The sequence below is a fragment of the Salvelinus sp. IW2-2015 genome, linkage group LG35 (genome assembly GCF_002910315.2).
Source record: "Salvelinus sp. IW2-2015 linkage group LG35, ASM291031v2, whole genome shotgun sequence".
In the NCBI taxonomy this organism is placed as follows: domain Eukaryota; kingdom Metazoa; phylum Chordata; class Actinopteri; order Salmoniformes; family Salmonidae; genus Salvelinus; species Salvelinus sp. IW2-2015.
Window position 1 is genome coordinate 21,010,474 of NC_036874.1, and position 19,723 is coordinate 21,030,196.

The 19,723-nt window shown below is 44.2% G+C and overlaps 1 protein-coding gene across 1 annotated transcript; it reads left to right on the forward strand.

Moving 5' to 3' along the window:
- Positions 1–127: 127 nt before the first annotated feature.
- Positions 128–19,487, forward strand: LOC111958528 (failed axon connections homolog). The gene is made up of 6 exons (XM_023979778.2): positions 128–470; positions 5,728–5,863; positions 6,095–6,291; positions 14,623–14,840; positions 18,455–18,571; positions 19,049–19,487. The coding sequence occupies exons 1-6, from the start codon at positions 220–222 to the stop codon at positions 19,396–19,398; spliced, it is 1,269 nt and encodes a 422-aa protein (XP_023835546.1). The 5' UTR covers positions 128–219; the 3' UTR covers positions 19,399–19,487.
- Positions 19,488–19,723: the final 236 nt, after the last annotated feature.

Sequence of the window (19,723 nt, forward strand, 5' to 3'; positions counted from 1 at the left end):
AGGGGAGCGCTCAGCGTCTGCCACTCGTTTCCATTGGAACAGACAAAGGCTCCGAAGGCTGGCGGAGGATGCCGAGCTCAGGCCGGAAGATGTCTTATTTCTAATGTTTGACAGATTAAATAGCATATCGCCATGCAGCATAGGACTGTTGTGACATACTGATGAAGCCGATAGCGGTTTGCGGGAGGACGCAGGTGTCACGCGGCGATTGATAAGAGTATGTGGGGTTCTGGTTTCGCCTCGTCCCGACCGTGTGTGGTTGAACTCGGGCGGAATCAAAGCGTGTCCTTGGGGATATGTGGTTCCGACCAGCCTCACTCTCTTTATGGCTATATCATCGCAATCCCTTTACGGGACTACGGTGGGATCATGTCGGGATTGGATTCCTGGTGGAAGAAGACCATCTATATCACCGGTGGTGCCCTCCTCGCCGCTGCTGCCTACCTATTGCACGAGCTGCTCGCCATCAGGTAGGCTATACAATGGCAAAAAAATATGCTACAAATGACACACTCTGCAACGGTATTGGTTCACATGATCAAATGTGTGCATTTGTGTGATGTTTAGGCTGTGTTTTGCGTAGGCCTAATATACAATATTCACAATAATGATCTAAAATGATATAGCCATTCATACCCTCGGGGAATGGGCTGGGCGTGCACACTTGCTGTCGCCTCTGAACAGCTGCTCTTGACAGATCTCTGAATAACAGGATATTGCTGTCGTTTGTTTACATTTGTTCAAATACTCGCGGAATCATCTGTTCTTGCACTGTGGGCTAGATTGTACAGCTGTTTGATGATATCGTTCCCAAGGAGGCAAGGACAGGTGATGGGAAAAAATATTTGAAAGTGGAAAATCACGCGTCAGGTCTTGTGCCATGTCTTGAGCGTCAATATGAATTTCTCTAGCGCTGCAGCAGTGGTGTCAGAGTGTTTAGTGAAAGCGGTCGTTTTGTAGCCTACTGTTGAATGAAATGCGTCTGGTTTAATCTTTGAGAAGGAAGATTAATCCAGGCCTATTGTTAACGTAATGAATGGCGCTACTGTCCCCACGCAGTCCTCAGTCAAACATTTAGGCCTATGGTACATTCTGTAACGGTGGCTCCATATAATCTGTCACACACTCTAAGAGGACTAGCTTTTGCATTTCCTAATTTGGAAACATTGTTGAATCACGTCGCATACGCCTACCACTGTCATGCTTCTACCATAAAAAACTACATTTTGACAGTAAATCTGCAGCATGTGTTATTCTATGCCATCCCGTTGAGTGCCTCTTCTCAAAGGAACTCCCTGATTCTAGGCCTAAGTACAATAGTGTTTATTTTACACGGTCCAGAATTTCCGCACCATTGGAAAAATGGACTGAGACGTAGCCTACGTCGTTTCGAGGGTTTCGCACCACGGTTGTATGGACAGGGACATTTTGTGGGAATGTGAGTTGTTTATTCTTGTCGTAGGCTGTCCCGCGCAAGACTATTGTACCGAAAACCTAGCCTATACATTTTATTAGCCAAAGTAGGCTATCATTTATATACATGTCATATTTATTTCCAGAAATTAATTTTACATTTTCAAGGCGTTACAAAATGCCTGATGATGTAATTGACTTTGGATGGAGTCCATTCCTGCTTTCTTGGACATGTGTGGCTATAATTCATCAAATTAATTTAGGTAAGAACTAGAGTAATTGCAAGGCAGCACGCCCCTGCACTGTAGGCTGTTGAATTATTAAAGCCAAAAGAGATGTCTATGTCAGTCACCCACACCCACCATTTAAAAACTGTGGGGTAGAAATGTGAGGACTCTTATCAGATTTTCACAAGTGTAACAGTATAACTTTAGTCCGTCCCTCGCCCCGACCCGGGCGCGAACCAGGGACCCTCTGCACATATCAACAACAGTCACCCACGAAGCATCGTTACCCATCGCTCCACAAAAGCCACGGCCCTTGCAGAACAAGGGGAACCACTACTTCAAGGTCTCAAAGCGAGTGACGTCACCGATTGAAAGGCTATTAGCGCGCACCACCGCTAACTAGCTAGCCATTTCACATCGGTTACACAAGCATGATTAACCTCCCAGGTCTTGATTTCAAGGGTAGTAGAGGATTGAAATAGAAGTTAAGACAAATCCTAGAGTTTCTTCTGCGGTAGGCCCATTGAATACCACGGAGTCAGTAATATGATGACGAGTTTACCCTCTCAATATCTATCTCATTATCTTACAATTGTGTATTGTATCTGTGTATTCTTGTGTGCATGAGTGTTTAGACTGGTGACTTAAATATAGTGAGGGGACAGGTTGTTCTAGGGCAGGGGTGTCAAACTCAAATACCCAGTGGGCCAAAATGTAAAACCTGAACAAAGTCGCGGGCCAACATTGAACAAATGAACCTTTTAATATGGACCCAAACAAGTTTTGCTTTAACATTGAATATGGAACAAGCATCGCTTATTACCATACAATATATAATTTAATAGTGGAGACATGCAAAATCGAATTTCAAATGAAAAAACACATCAATGGCATTCATTTATTAAATAAATAAAATTTAAATAAAAATTGTATGCCTCTTTTCTATTTGCAGCCTTCTGATTTAAATACCAAAATAAACTTTTTCCACTGGCTAATAATTTTACAAATAAAATGATAATAAATCAATCAACCATTCAAGCCCATGCCTTGTAGCAAGAAAAAGTGCACAAAGAAAACATTAATTATTGCACACTGATCTAATCTGATGTGCCCAAGCCAGATACCTGGCATCTCTTCTTGGATGCTAGTTCATCAATGTCTGGGCTCAGGCTCTGAGCTGAAGAAATCCTCAGTATCGAGCGAAGGTGTTCATCAGTCAGACGTCTCCTGTGAGTTGTTTTGGTCATCTTCATCGAGGAGAAAAGTTGCTCGCATAGATAAGTGCTGCCGAACATGGAGAGCATCTGAGCAGCTTGGGTGCGGAGCTGAGGCATTGTGTCAGGGATGAACCGTGGAAACTGTGCGGCGCCCACAGCATCATACTTTGACTTCAGCGTGTCGTTGCACTGGAGTTCAATCAGCTCCATTTGGATGTTGGTTGGTGCATTTTCCACATCAACTGCGAAGGGATTACTAAGCAGTTCAAACCTACATTTCTGGACATCGAAGTCGGCAAATCGCCGGCTAAACTCAGCGGCGAGAACACTGAGTTTTTCAGCAAACTGTGCGCATGGGAACACGGCGGTAGAGATCTGCGCTTTTATGGTTTGGCAGCAGGGAAAATGGCAATGGTTTCCTTGCAGCATCTGATTCTCCCACAGGCACAGTTTAGTTTTAAAGGCCCTCACTGCAGCGTACATGTCTGTGATGATGCGCCCCCGCCCCTGAAGCTGCAGGTTCAGCGCTGTCTCTTATACACATCTAGATGTGTATAAGAGACGAGACTTGTCCAGAAAGCTCCTGTTTTCTGCCTTTCTTTTCGCCATTTTTGGGAAGGGATAGCGCGCTGACAGTTGTAGCGTCTATGTTGCTATGACTACTGTCACAGAGGAGAGGGTGTTTCTGGGTCCTGTCCTGATTGGCGCGCGAAAACAACAGCAGAGCATTATGGGATTCGTAGTATTAGCGGTGAATGCGCTGTATAATACCGGCGGGCCAGCTCTAGTAGTAATTTGGTATTGTCTCGCGGGCCAAATATAATTACCCCGCGGGCCAAATCTGGCCCGCGGGCCAGAGTTTGACACCCATGTTCTAGGGCAATTCGACAGCATCAGAATTACACTTTGACTTAGATTTTAGAAACATTTTCACAGTTTATGCCAACCAAAAACATTTGATTTTAAAGTTTAACAAACCATACAACTCTATGCACAAGGACTACTTTGAACAATTTACACAGAAGATTTCACAAACTCACATTTCCTGGAAGAACTGTGCAGATGCAAAGTTTTGTAAACAGAAAAATCTCCCTCCGTTTTTAATACGACCCATGTCTTCCAAAAACGCTTCATTTATCTTAATTCTGAGCAGATATTTATCTGCAGAAAGAATGGTGTGTCAGCTATGACATGGCTCCTTGAGTTAGAATTGTTTGTTATTGAACTACAGTAGGTGAAGTGGATCTACAACTGGTAATATAATTACAGTAACTAAATTACATAATGAATCCATGATCTGTACTACACAAAAATGTATCATTATGGATATGAATATCATTATTTTCATGGTGGTGTATCCTGAATAGGTAAACAAATGTAGAAATATGCAATATCCTTATTTTGCATATTTGGGTATTATTCTACACAGTGGATATTATTGTATTGAGCTCCACCCTCCCCCCCCAAACAAGACCACATTTGGTTGGTCCGGACCAGACCGAATCTGAAACGATCATAGACGTCAATGTTTCACAAGTTTGGACATCACAGTAGAGCACATTACAGTACACCACCTGTACTGTGCTCTACTGTACTGTACTGTCCAAACTTGTGAAACATAAACATCTTTGATTGGTTCAGATTTGGTCTGGCCAGGACGGCCTGACCAAATTCCAACTACTTTTCAATGTCCATGGATGTCCGGTGTCGGTCGGTGTCCAGTGTGTGAGGATGCTTGTTAAAGTAAATAGAAAGAGAGTAGGTTTCAGTAAGAGCCGGGAGACATGACATTAACTGGAGAGAGAAAAAATAGAGAGAGAGCAGCAGAGAGAAAGGGAGGGGTTGTCCAGACTGTTTTCACGGTCTTGCTTTGACCTGAGATACTGTATATAATTGCAAGATGGTCTTGTCTCCGTCCTAACAATGGGAGTTGTTGTACCAAAGGCGGGAAGGCAGGCAGTCTGCTTATCGTGGACAGGTTTTGACAGGAGTAAACTCTCTCGCTTTGCTTCTTCCTCTCTGATTTGACCAACAGGGGACGGAAACGGAAAAACACAGTTATCAGCTGAACATAACAGTATGCCAGTGGAAGGGAGGACAGTAGCAGGGGACCCAAGTGTGATGTGACTAGTATGGTTTCCCATTTTAGCCAATTCAATTGCAGTAATTCTGTTGCTGATTTTGCAGTAATTCCGTTACCGATTTGGTAACAGAATTACGAGTTTTAATTACTTAATTAATAGACCAACTAGAAAAACACGAACCACTTGGTAGGTCTACCTTGTTACTTCTGTGAAATGTCATTATCCTCCCTCGTGATGAAGAGAAATTAGGAAACATCTTAAAGATATGTGGGTTTTTGGTAACGGAATGTATAGATGCCTTAATTTTTTATTTTTTATATAGACTCTTCGCTTTCATTTGACACAATTTGACATGCTTCAATGAACTTCACATGTTGGTGCTCATTGGCCCTTGTATGGAAATGCCCTCTGTAACACAGAGCTCAGGGAATTGAAGAATAGTTCCTCTCGCTGCTATGTCACCATGCTATAATATGCACCAGGTGAGATCCCATCCTCCCAGTCAGATTACTAAGAGCCAGAAACAGCACCGCAACCAATCTTACTCTCTCCTCTCTGATCTCCAATTAGGGTCGATGTTATGATATTGTTCTCACAAGCACAAGCTGACCTGGGAATAGCTGTACTGTTGTCACAGAAACGTTGATCACTTTTAAAGTGGCTGCCACAGAGAACTTGTTTTCAAGTATTTTATCTCATGGGGGCCTCCCACCTGTGTAGTTTGCTGTTGCCTCAGTACAGCACACCTTTTCAGCTGGCCTTTTTTTCTCCCCGGGTATTTTCCAGGAAGGAGCAGGAGTTGGACTCTAAAGATGCCATCATCCTCCACCAGTTCTCCAGGCCACACACGGGGGTCCCCAGCCTCTCACCATTCTGCCTCAAGATGGAGACCTACCTACGCATGGTTGACCTGCCTTACCAGGTACAATAGTTTGTGTATGATAAAGTAGAACTTGAAAAGTACTGGTTTCCTGCACACAGATTAAGCCTACATTCCTGGACTTAAAAGCACTTTAAATTGAATTTCTCCTTATGTATTTTTTTTATGTTCAGGGATTCATCTGAGTCTGGTAAACCAGTCCTACATATTCAGATACAACTAGAGTGTGTCAATTTCCCAGTGCTGAACCCCATTCTGTTCTCCCCCTTGCAGAACTACTTTGATGGGAAGCTCTCTCCGCAGGGCAAGATGCCATGGATTGAGTATAACCGGCAGCAGGTGTCGGGGTCAGAGTTCATCATTGACTTCCTGGAAGAGAAGCTGGGCGTCAACCTCAACAAGAACCTCAGTCCCCAGGAAAGAGCCGTGTCCCGGGCTGTCACCAAGATGGTGGAGGAGCACCTCTACTGGTGACTCAATCAATTAATATACCCACGGGTCCTCCAAAGCTACATTGGAGCCTCCGTATGTCACAGCCATTCCCAAATTTCTCCCTACCCTCCCCCTTGGCCCTTAACCCTTGATGTTAGCATGTCTGAAGAGTTTAGATAGGTACACTAGATATACAAATGTATGTGGACACCCCTTCAAATTAGTGGATTCAGCTATTTCAGCCACACCTGTTGCTGACAGGTGTATAAAATCGAGCACACTGCCATGCAATCTCCATAGACAATTATTGGCAACAGAATGGCCTCACTGAAGAGCTCAGTGAATTTCAACATGGCACCGTCATAGGATGCCACCTTTCCAACAAGTCAGTTCGTCAAATTTCTGCCCTGCTAGAGCTGCCCCGGTCAACTGTAAGTGCTCTTATTGTGAAGTGGAAACGACTAGAAACAACAACAGCTCAGCCATGATGCGGTAGGCCACACAAGCTCACAGAACAGGGCTGTCAAGTCCTGAAGCGCGTAGCGCGTAAAAATCGTCTTTCCTCGGTTGCAACACTCACTTACCGAGTTCCAAACTGCCTCTGAAAGCAACGTCAGCACAAGAACTGTTCGTCAGACGCTTCATGAAAAGGTATTCCATGGCCGAGCAACCGCACACAAGCCTAATCACCATGCGCAATGCCAAGCGTCGGTTGGTGTGGTGTAAAGCTCCCCGCCATTGGACTCTGGAGCAGTGGAAAAGTGTTCTCTGGAGTGATGAATCACCCTTCATCCTCTGACAGTCCGACAGACGAATCTGGGTTTGGCAGATGCCAGGGGAACGCTACCTGCTCCAATGCATAGTCCTAACTATAAAGTTTGGTGGAGGAGGAATAATGGTCTGGGGCTGTTTTTCATAGTTCGGGCTAGGCCCCTTAGTTCCAGTGAAGCGAAATCTTAACGCTACAGCCGACGATGACATTCTACGATTCTATGCTTCCAACTTTGTGTCAACAGTTTGGGGAAGGGCCTTTTCTGTTTCAGCATGACAATGCCCCTGTGCACAAAGCGAGGTCCATACAAAAATGGTTTGCTGAGATCGGTGTGAAAGAGCTTGACTAGCCTGCACAAAGCCCTGACCTCAACCCCATCGAACACCTTTGGGATGAATTGGAACACTGACAGCGACCCAGGCATACTCGCTCAACATCAGTGCCCAACCTCACTAATGCTCTTGTGACTGAATGGAAGCAATTCCCCCACAGCAATGTTCCAACATTAGTGGAAAACCTTTCTAGAATAGTGAAGGCTTTTATAGCAGCAAAAGGGGGAACAACTCCACATTAATGCCAATGATTTTGGAATGAGATGTTTGACGAGCAGGTGTCCACATACTTTTGGTCATGTAGTGTATAAGCAGTGTAGTGGTAAAGTTTCCACCATATTGCTTCCACCTTACAGATCTGCAGAGATTGAAGGGTTAGGGCCAAGGGGAGGGTTGGGAATGAATTGGGACTGGCTAAGCTCACTGACAATAGTGTTCCCAAGTGGTCATCCACACAGCTACATTACCGATTTACTTACAGTAAATAGAAGGGTGGGACTCTACATTATCGGTGAGTCACTGCTGGGCATCTGTACTGGTGAGGCTTCTGCTGGGAAGTCACTGATGCTGCATTCCAAATGGCACCCTATTCCTGATATAGTGCACTACTTTGTTAAGGAATAGGGTGCCATTTTGGACACAGGCTGAGCCTTTCCTGGTTGGGGCCCAGGGAAAGGTAGTCTGATGAATGACACATCTAAAAGCATTTGTTTCTGAGCATGAATGTCAAAGAAAAGAGGGAGTGCATACTTGCTCATCAAGCTCTTTTCTACAATATTTACAGGGTGAGAAATCAGTCAGTAACATGTTTCTGTGCATCAGATCTTGTGAATCTCATTCAGAACCAGAGCCATGAATTGGAGGGGGGCGGGGGTTCCATAATATTGCTCTGCAGCTGTAGAGTAAGGGTCATTCATATCACTCTCATTTCCACTCCCTTTCTCTTGCTCTCTCTTTTCTCTGTTTTTCTCCTGTCTTCTTTTTCCCTGATCACCTCCTTCTCTACTCCCTCTCCTCTTTCCCCCTCCCAGGCTGTGTTTACTATCGATTACATTATTAATGGATGTGCAGGACTATGGGGCTGCTTGTTGCTCTGTTTGGCCAGCTGAGGTTAGCAGCATGGGTCACAGCGTGCTGAGATCATATACAGCTCTTCAGGCCCGTAAATTAGCATGATTGATGTTGCTATGACAACACGAAGAGGAAGGCTGCTCTGTGACAGAGATATGCCTCAGGGCCCAGATTCACAAAACCTTATTAACTATAGACTTATGAAGAAAGTTAAGCAAAGTTGATATTCCTCAAAGGTTATTGGAAATTTATTGTGATATTTCTTATGTTTCTCCTTAAGCAAAAAGTTAAGAAGAAATTTGATTATCGAAAATACAATTTGGGGTTTTGTTCTTAATTCCAAGAAAGCTAAACCCTTAAATTCAGGGCATTGAGAGACTAAGCTCATGAAAGTAATTGAACATGTTTAATTCACTCACTTATTTTAAACCGAAGAACATCTTAGAACAGTCTAATCTCTGTAGGAAATATGTTAACATGATTGCCATTAATAGCTAGCTAAATTGGTTGCCTAGCAACAAACATCTTACAAAAATTCCTCAGAAGATATTGGAGAAGTTTGTAAGAAAATCTTGAAATCTAAAGATATTGTTGAGGAATTTCACTTACGAATTATCTTATGAACTTCTTAAGAAGCTTTTGCGTAAGAAGTGTTTTGTGAATCTGGGCCCTGTTTTGTGAGATTGTGCTGTTTGTTCACCTAGTACGTGTACTGTATATTAAGTTCAGTGCCTGGTTTAGTAAAGATTGTCATTTTGTCTTCCATTCCTATTGTGTCGAGCTCGAGTTGTTATAAGTAAGAGCACTGTTTAATGATATTGAAATCATTTCAATAGTTAGGATTTGATCTCAGGCTGATCTCGGGCTTGTCTGGTTTAGCCCCTGAAGCAAATTTTCCCTCAGATCCTTTTCAAGACAGCTCAATCTTTTTTTTGTCTAGAGAGCTGACTGTTAATTATCACAATACATTAATTCAAATCAAATCAAAGTTTATTTGTCACGTGCGCCGTATACAACAGGTGTAGACCTTACAGTGAAATGCTTACTTACAGGCTCTAACCAATGGTGCGGAAATTGTGTGTGTGTGTGTGCGTGTGCGTGTGTGTGTGTGTGTGTGTGTGTGTGTGTGTGTGTGTGTGTGTGTGTAGGTAAATAAAGAAATAAAACAACAGTAAAATAACATTTGAAAAAAGAGTAGCAAGGCTATATACAGACACCTGTTAGTCAGGCTTATTGAGGTAGTATGTACATGTAGTTTCGTTAAAGTGACTATGCATATATGATGAACAGAGAGTAGCAGAAGCGTAAAAAGAGGGGTTGGCGGTGGTGGGACACAATGCAGACAGCCCGGTTAGCCAATGTGCGGGAGCACTGGTTGGTCGGGCCATTTAGGTAGTATGTACATGAATGTATAGTTAAAGTGACTATGCATATAAGATAAACAGAGAGTAGCAGCAGCGTAAAAGAGGGGTTGGGGGGGGCACACAATGCAAATAGTCCGGGTAACCATTTGGTTACCTGTTCAGGAGTCTTATGACTTGGGGGTAAAAACTGTTGAGAAGCTTTTTTGTCCTAGACTTGGCACTCCGGTACTGCTTGCCATGCGGTAGTAGAGAGAACAGTCTATGACTGGGGTGGCTGGGTCTTTGACAATTTTTAGGGCCTTCCTCTGACACCGCCTGGTGTAGAAGTCCTGGATGGCAGGCAGCTTTGCCCAGTGATATACTGGGCCGTACGCACTACCCTCTGAAGTGCCTTGCGGTCGGAGGCCGAGCAATTGCCGTACCAGGCAGTGATGCAACCCGTCAGGATGCTCTCGATGTTGCAGCTGTAGAACCTTTTGAGGATCTCAGGACCCATGCCAAATCTTTTTAGTTTCCTGAGGGGGAATAGGCTTTGTCCTACCCTCCTCACGACTGTCTTGGTGTGTTTGGACCAATCTAGTTTGTTGTTGATGTTGACACCAAGGAACTTGAAGCTCTTAACCTGCTCCACTACAGCCCCGTCGATGAGAATGGGGACGTGCTCGGTGCTCCTTTTCCTGTAGTCCACAATCATCTCCTTAGTCTTGGTTACGTTGAAGGATAGGTTGTTATTCTGGCACCACCCGGCCAGGTCTCTGACCTCCTCCCTATAGGCTGTCTCGTCGTTGTTGGTGATCAGGCATACCACTGTTGTGTCGTCAGAAAACTTAATGATGGTGTTGGAGTCGTGCCTGGCCATGCAGTCGTGGGTGAACAGGGAGTACAGGAGGGGACTGAGCACGCACCCCTGGGGAGCTCCAGTGTTGAGGATCAGGGTGGCAGATGTCTTGCTACCTACCTTCACCACCTGGGGGCGGCCCGTAAGGAAGTCCAGGATCCAGTTGCAGAGGGAGGTGTTTAGTCCCAGGATCCTTAGCTTGGTGATGAGCTTTGAGGGTACTATGGTGTTGAACGCTGAGCAGTAGTCAATGAACAGCATTTTCACATACAGTTGAGTCGGAAGTTTACATACACTTAGGTTGGAGTCCTTAACTCAATTTCAACCACTCCACAAATTTCTTGTTAACAAACTATAGTTTTGGCAAGTCGGTTAGGACATTACTTTGTGCATGACACAAGTCATTTTTCCAACAATTGTTAACAGACAGATTATTTCACTTATAATTCACTGTATCACAATTCCAGTGGGTCAGAAGTTTACATACACTAAGTTAACTGTGCCTTTAAACAGCTTGGAAAATTCCAGAAAATGATGTCATGGCTTTAGTCAATTGGAGGTGTACCTGTGGATCTATTTCAAGGCCTAACTTCAAACTCCTTGCCTCTTTGCTTGACATCATGGGAAAAATCTAAAGAAATCAGCCAAGACCTCAGAAAAAAAATTGTAGACCTCCACAAGTCTGGTTCATCCTTGGGAGCAATTTCCAAACGCCTGAAGGTACCACGTTCATCTGTACAAACAATAGTATGCAAGTAAAAACACCATGGGATCGCGCAGCCGTCATATCGCTCAGGAAGGAGACGCGTTCTGTCTCCTAGAGATGAACTTACTTTGGTGCGAAAAGTGCAAATCAATCTCACAACAACAGCAAAGGACCATAACGGACCCTCCACCTCCAAATCGATCCCACTCCAGAGTATAGGCCTCTGTGTAACACTCATTGGTTCAACGATAAACGCGAATCCGACCATCACCCCTGGTGAGACACAACCGCGACTCGTAAGTGAAGAGCACTTTTTGCCAGTCCTGTCTGGTCCAGTGACGGTGGGTTTGTGCCCATAGGCGACGTTGTTGCCAGTGATGTCTGGTGAGGACCTGCCTTACAACAGGCCTACAAGCCCCCAGTCCAGCCTCTCTCAGCCTATTGCGGACAGTCTGAGCAGTGATGGAGGGATCGTGTGTTCCTGGTGTACCTCGTGCAGTTGTTGTTGCCATCCTGTTCCTGTCCCGCAGGTGTGAATCTTGGATGTACCGATCCTGTGCAGGTGTTGTAACACGTGGTCTGCCACTGCAAGGACGATCAGCTGTCCGTCCTGTCTCCCTGTAGCGCTGTCTTGGACGTCTCACAGTACGGACAGATGAGCAGAGACCCTGGGCATCTTTCTTTTGGTGTTTTTCAGAGTCAGTAGAAAGGCCTCTTTAGTGTCCTAAGTTTTCATAACTGTGACCTCAATTCCCTACTGTCTGTAAGCTGTGAAGGCCAGTTTTATTGCTTCTTTAATCAGAATAACAGTTTTCAGCTGTGCTAACATAATTGCCAAAGGGTTTTGTAATGATCAATTAGCCTTTTAAAATGATAAACTTGGATTAGCTAACACAACGTGCCATTGGAACACAGGAGTGATGGTTGCTGATAATGGGCCTCTGTACGCCTATTTAGATATTCCATTTTTTTTTAAGTCACCCGTTTCCAGCTACAATAGTCATTTACAACATTAACAATGTCTACACTGTATTTCTTTTTATTTTTTTATTTTATCCCCTTTTCTCCCCAATTTTCGTGGTATCCAATCGCTAGTAATTACTATCTTGTCTCATCGCTACAACTCCCGTACTGGCTCGGGAGAGACGAAGGTCGAAAGCCACGCGTCCTCCGAAGCACAACCCAACCCAACTGCTTCTTAACACAGCGCGCCTCCAACCCGGAAGCCAGCCGCACCAATATGTCGGAGGAAACACCGTGCACCTGGCCCCCTTGGTTAGCGCGCACTGCGCCCGGCCCGCCACAGGAGTCGCTGGAGCGTGATGAGACAAGGATATCCCTACCGGCCAAACCCTCCCTAACCCGGACGACGCTAGCCCAATTGTGCGTCGCCCCACGGACCTCCCGGTCGCGGCCGGCTGCGACAGAGCCTGGGCGCAAACCCAGAGACTCTGGTGGCGCAGCTAGCACTGCGATGCAGTGCCCTAGACCACTGCGCAACCCGGGAGGCCCTTTCTACACTGTATTTCTGATCAATTTGATGTTATTTTAATAGACAAAAAATGTGCTTTTCTTTCAAAAACAAGGACATTTCTAAGTGACCGCAAACTTTTGAACGGTAGTGTATGTATGTATGTATGTATGTATGTGTATATATACAGTCATGGCCAAAAGTTTTGAGAATGACAAATACTAATTTTCACAAAGTCTGCTGCCTCAGTTTGTATGATGGCAATTTGCATATACTCCAGAATGTTATGGAGAGTGATCAGATGAATTGCAATTAATTGCAAAGTCCCTCTTTGCCATGCAAATGAACTGAATCCCCCAAAAACATTTCCACTGCATTTCAGCCCTGCCACAAAGGACCAGCTGACATCATGTCAGTGGTTCTCTCGTTAACACAGGTGTGAGTGTTGACGAGGACAAGGCTGGAGATCACTCTGTCATGCTTTTTGAGTTCGAATAACAGACTGGAAGCTTCAAAAGGAGGGTGGTGCTTGGAATCATTGTTCTTCCTCTGTCAATCATGGTTACCTGCAAGGAAACACGTGCCGTCATCATTGCTTTGCACAAAAAGGGCTTCACAGGCAAGGATATTGCTGCCAGTATGATTGCACCTAAATCAACCATTTATCGGATCATCAAGAACTTCAAGGAGAGCGGTTCAATTGTTGTGAAGAAGGCTTCAGGGCGCCCAAGGAAGTCCAGCAAGTGCCAGGACCGTCTCCTAAAGTTGATTCAGCTGCGGGTTCGGGGCACCACCAGTACAGAGCTTGCTCAGGAATGGCAGCAGGCAGGTGTGAGTGCATCTGCATGCACAGTAAGGTGAAGACTTTTGGAGGATGGCCTGGTGTCAAGAAGGGCAGCAAAGAAGCCACTTCTCTCCAGGAAAACCATCAGGGACAGACTGATATTCTGCAAAAGGGATTGGACTGCTGAGAACTGGGGTAAAGTCATTTTCTCTGATGAATCCCCTTTCCGATTGTTTGGGGAATCCGGAAAAAGGCTTGTCCGGAGAAGACAAGGTGAGCGCTACCATCAGTCCTGTGTCATGCCAACAGTAAAGCATCCCGAGACCATTCATGTGTGGGGTTGCTTCTCAGCCAAGGGAGTGGGCTCACTCACAATTTTACCTAAGAACACAGCCATGAATGAAGAATGGTACCAGCACATCCTCCGAGAGCATCTTCTCCCAACCATCCAGGAAAAATGTTGTGTCGAACAATGCCTTTTTCAGCATGATGGAGCACCTTGCCATAAGGCAAAAGTGATAACTAAGTGGCTCGGGTAACAAAACATTGATATTTCGGGTCCATGGCCAGGAAACTCCCCAGACCTTAATCCCATTGGGAACTTGTGGTCAATCCTCAAGAGGCGGGTGGACAAACAAAAACCCACAAATTCTGACAAACTCCAAGCATTGATTATGCCATCACAGGATGTGGCCGTGAAGTTAATTGATAGCATGCCAGGGCGGATTACAGAGGTCTCGCCGCCACCCTGTTTTACTGCCTACTGGGCTGCTAGAGGCCTACAACACAGTGTATATTAGGCAGCCTGGATTCACCTGGTCAGTCTGTCATGGAAAGAGCAGGTGATCCTAATGTTTTGTACACACAGTGTATGTGTTTCCATATGATTATACTATACTACCACCGGGTTAATAACCTGTGTTATGCTTGTGTAACTATACAAGACGATAGCTTACTGCCAGTCGACAACCTGTCTGTGTGTTTTCTATATAAGACTGTACCATAACCTGTATATTTGTGTTTCTAAACAGGACAATAGCCTATTGCCAGTGGGTAGACAACCTGGAGGAGACCCAGAAGATGCTGTCAGTCACTGGTCCTCTCAGTGACATGCTAAAGTGGATCCTCAGCCACCTGAACAGCAGCATGGTGCAAAGGGAGATGTACGGCCATGGCATCGGACGCTTTTCCAAGGAGGAAGTCTACAAGCTGATGGAGAAGGACATGCGCACACTGGCCGAACTGCTCGGTATGTATGGAGCAGTACAGGTGGATGGGAGGGTAGGAGTAGACAGAGGGTTAATCCCAAATCAACCTATAGGCACTACCCTTAGGCCTAGGCACTTGTGTAGATATGAGAGGATCGGACAGGTGTAAGCAATCTAGCGAAAATTCTACCTGGCCCATCAGAGTGCAAAATGGAGCAACAACCATATTGCTGACAGCGATCCAATCCTATCAGATCTACACAAAAACCCAGGTGATAGGGACTAGGGGTTGATTTGGGATTCAGGGAGAGACTAGGGGCAATTGAAGAACAACTGATGATGTAGCCAATTTCTCAACGCTCTCACAGTATTGTCAGTGTTGAGGAATTGGCTACTGGTGGAGATATGAGGAACAATGGGAAAGGAAGGCTTCCTAATCATCCGGTATCAATTATAACATGGGGCCAGTTGAAGTTCACTGTAAGATTGACTTTGTTGTGGGGTATGTCCTTTATGCAGAGCTCCATTTTACCCTCTTCCACTCTCTAGTGGTGAGACACTGTATATGCACTGTGCTTCCAACTACAATATGTGTTTCAAATGTATTTTAGTCTGGGAAAGAGCAGAGGAATGTCTATTGATTTTAGCAGAAACTCTTTGCAAGGTGGTAAACTATAGTGTAATATGTGCAATCTGAATTTACTTTATAATGCTTTGAATATAACCCCCCCCCATGCACCAACAACCAACAAAATTAACAAAAGAGACAAAGGAAAACAATGCAAAAAAACAAAGGCCATTTTTAAACAATGGATGAGGTTTTCTTCGTAATTTACTGGAGAACCATTTAGGGTTCAAGTCGAACTTTTGAATAAGTGAAGCTTTTAGAGAGAGGTTTAGTGCTTTTATATTTCATAATCTCAACCCACCCAGTTCATATTAATTAAAGAGAGAGGCACGCTTTATCTTGTCTGGTTTAATGTCTCAGATGAAGTGAAATGCAATTTTCACATAAATAGTTGCAGGATCTTGTCAATTTTTACAAGTTTTCTATTGAAATTCATTTTAGAGAGCTCATTTTATATATTTTGTGAAATGAATACCAAGTATGTCTACTTCACCGTCAGCCCATTCAATAGGTAAACTGCAGGGTAATGTAAACATTTTTTTTTTTTTTTAAAGATCCAATATGTAATATAGTACACTCATAATTAGGTTTTAGTCCAGAGAGTCCAGAAAAGTTATCTAGAGCTTCAATGAGATATTGCAAAGATCGGACTCTTTTTTTCAATTTTGCCTAAAATGACATACCCAAATCGAACTGCCTGTAGCTCAGGACCTGAAGCAAGGATATGCATATTCTTGATACCATTTGAAAGGAACAGTAAAGTTTGTGGAAATTCATATAGGAGAATATGACACATTAGATCTGGTAAAAGATAATACAAAGAAAAAAAAAACGTTTTTTGTTTTATCACCTTTGAAATGCAAGAGAAAGGCCTTAGGACTTAGGAATCTAGGCGCAATTTAGATTATGGCCACTAGATGGCACCAGTGTATGTGCAAAGTTAGACTGACTCAATGAACCATTGCATTTCTGTTCAAAATGTTGTATCAAGACTGCCCAAATGTGCCTAATTGGTTTATTAATACATTTAAGTTCATAACTGTGCACTCTCCTCAAACAATAGCATGGTATTATTTCACTCTAATAGCTACTGTAAATTGGACAGTGCAGTTAGATTAACAAGAATTTAAGCTTTCTGCCCATATCAGATATGTTTATGTCCTGGGAAATGTTCTTGTTACTTACAACCTCATGCTAATCACATTAGCCTACGTTAGCTCAACCGTCCCGTGGGGGCAAAACCAATCCTTTAGAGGTTAATATAAAACTTGGATGTCGAGTGATTTTCCTGTGCCAATGCCACAGATGTTAGAACATTTTGTAAAAATATTGTGTGTAGTAAATCTGAGTAGGTTGATGTGTATGATATTGGATGTGATTTAGTGAGAGTGTGTACGATGTCTGGATAAGAGTACGAATATCAAGTGTGATATCTAAATAAACAATAACCCAGCCAATTTGCATGGTTGGGTGTCTGTGTGTACCATGAAGTGAGTATAGCCTTAGTATTCAAGATGATAACTGTAATCCATATCATATCACCATCATAGTTGCATCATAATTACCTTTAACTGAAATTTCATAGAAAAACATCCCAGCATTTCCATAGCACTTGACATTTCACATGATCACGAAAGAGACCTTGCATTGCTATAGAGACGGCTTCACTACAGTACAAATGTATCCCATACAATATGTTGTTATTATTCCCCAATGTCGCTGTTCTGATACCTTCCCCTTGCTTGTTGTAAACATAGATAAACATGTAGACAAAGACATAGAAAAGATAGATAAAAAAAACAACATATTCAATTATAGAAAAGTTCTCGACAATAGTGAGAGGTAGAGAGAGAGTTCAAGTGTGTGTGTATTCATATCAACTTCATAGTTTTCAGATATTTTTACAGTTCCCATACTTTTTTTTCCGTAACCTGACATCCCCGTAGAATTTAGTACAGCCACGGTGTCATGGAGCTGTCTCGGAAGAGCTGTCCATCTATAAAGTGTGTGTCCCCAATGAGAAAGGCACGCTTACCCTTCTCCCGCCTCTGCTCTGTACATGATACAGCCTCTTCGGACGTTCGTTTATCTCCCGGGGAAATTGGTCATTGAGACCGAATTTGGTCCATTTAAGCTCCCTTTCCCTGCTTTTGATCAGCTCTTTTTGTTGGTGGTGTTCAAATTTTGCGATGATAGGTCGGGGGACTCTTGGTCTTGTCGCTCCAAGTCTGTGCGCTCGATGGAAAGCCACCTTGTTTACAGTCTCTAGAGAGGAAGTTTCAAGGCGGATTGCATGAACTCTCTAATCGCCCCCTCTGGATTATTGGATGCGTCCTCAGGAATCCCAGAAAATATTAGATTTTCACTCATGCTGCGGCTTTGTATGTCTAGTAGCGACTCCCTCACCACCCTGTTTTCCCTGAGTAGACAATCCATGTCGGAATCGATAGTTACTTTGGCTGAGATTGTTCTCTCCCTGAAGCCTGAGAATTTCACTCTGGCTAAACTCCAAACTCCCACGCAGCCCTGCTATCGCTTCACACAACTTTTCAAGTGTTGCATGGTTACCTGCAAGAGCATTGTCCTCTACATAAACGGTAAGTAAATCGTCCGTGTCTATAGATGAATCTGTCTTTCTTTTTTTTGTCGGGTTAGAATATTTTGTGAGTTAGCCGGATCTTTCCATGCTGGAGTAGGTTGTTCCTCCATAGCATAAAGCTGTTGACACTAGTCGATTTCCCTCAGGATCTCCTTAGTATCCAGGTTGGCTCTGATCTGCAACCAGTTGTTTACAAATGTTTTAAACGTTGCGTCTTTCCCACGATGACAGAAGATGTAACCATGAGTTGCAAAATGCGCAATCCCACTTCCATACAAAGTTGCTTTCGCTGTTTTGTTTGTAATTTACAGGCTGCTCCGTGTAGAGTCTGAGGCACTCAGCAGGCTTTTCTTATTGTGTTCTCTTATAGTGTGCTGATGGTTGGTTTGATATATGTTACTGACCCCAGCTGTTCATCTGTCCTGCAGGAGATAAGAAGTACTTCATGGGACCTAAAATGTCGACAGTAGACGCTGCTGTGTTTGGTCACCTGGCCCAGGCCATGTGGACACTACCCGGCACACAACCTGAACAGCTCATCAAAGGTCAGTTCAATCTCTCAGCCTCTGTGAAATGTTTTACTCGTACTCACAATACCAAAGCATCATAATTGATTGATTTTGAAAGTGTGCATTGTGATTGTGTTACTGTTATGTTGTTATCGAGATTGTATAACAAATTCTGTACCTAATGTATTATTCTATAGATTTAAAGGCAGGTGTAGAATAGGATGCAATGTCCTCCTTTTTTATCCAAGTGTACTTGCCTACTTCTTCCACTAGATGACAGTGAAAGATTGTAATGTGCAGTGTTGTTGCACATTTGCTAGTCATGGTTTCAGTCTTTAGAGAATGTTTGATCAGAGATCAAAGACCAGTCTCTTTTCATTTTCGAACTGGACAAAATCTGACAATCAAAGTTTGAATAGGAAATCAAAGGATACTCTGACACTGATGTACATTTTCTTTGAGTACTGATGTTGGAACCTGTACTTCCTCTATTCCCTGTCCACTGTGTTTTAGGCGAGCTCGTCAACTTGGCCATGTTCTGTGAGCGCATGCGGAGAAAGTTCTGGCCTGAGTGGTTTGTGGACATAGAGGACCTGTACTATGACGGAGCAGACACTGACAGCAGCGAGGGCTCTCCTACATGCCTGATGGACTTTGGCCTGTTCTCCCGGACAGACACCATGGAGGAGAGTGAAGCCTCTGACAAACACACACACTCACACACTCACTCCCCCGATACGGACCACTCGCTGTTCGACTCAGACGTGGGCACGGGCTCGGAGAACGAGCCGCGGCTCAAGTGTGACCCTCCTAGTCCTGACCCTCCTAATTCTGCCCCTTCCAGCCCCAGTCCCAACCTTTGACCCACCCTCATCCAGGGAGGTGGGGTGGCTTTGGCTGAGGCGGTCAGACGGCCGGAACTTCAAACTAATCAGGGCGCTGCTATCTGGATTGGCATCATAGAGCTGCGGAACACGGAGGCAACAGTTCTCGCTTCTGCTGCTGCCTCTCCCTCTCTTTCAGAGATCTGTGCTCGCACATGGAGGCACAGTTCTCGCTTCTGCTGCTGCCTCTCCCTCTCTTTCAGAGATCTGTGCTCGCACATGGAGGCCACAGTTATATTCCATGACGACTGAAAACTATATCCTAACAATGTAATGTCAGTGCGCTCAGAGAAACTGGGTATTT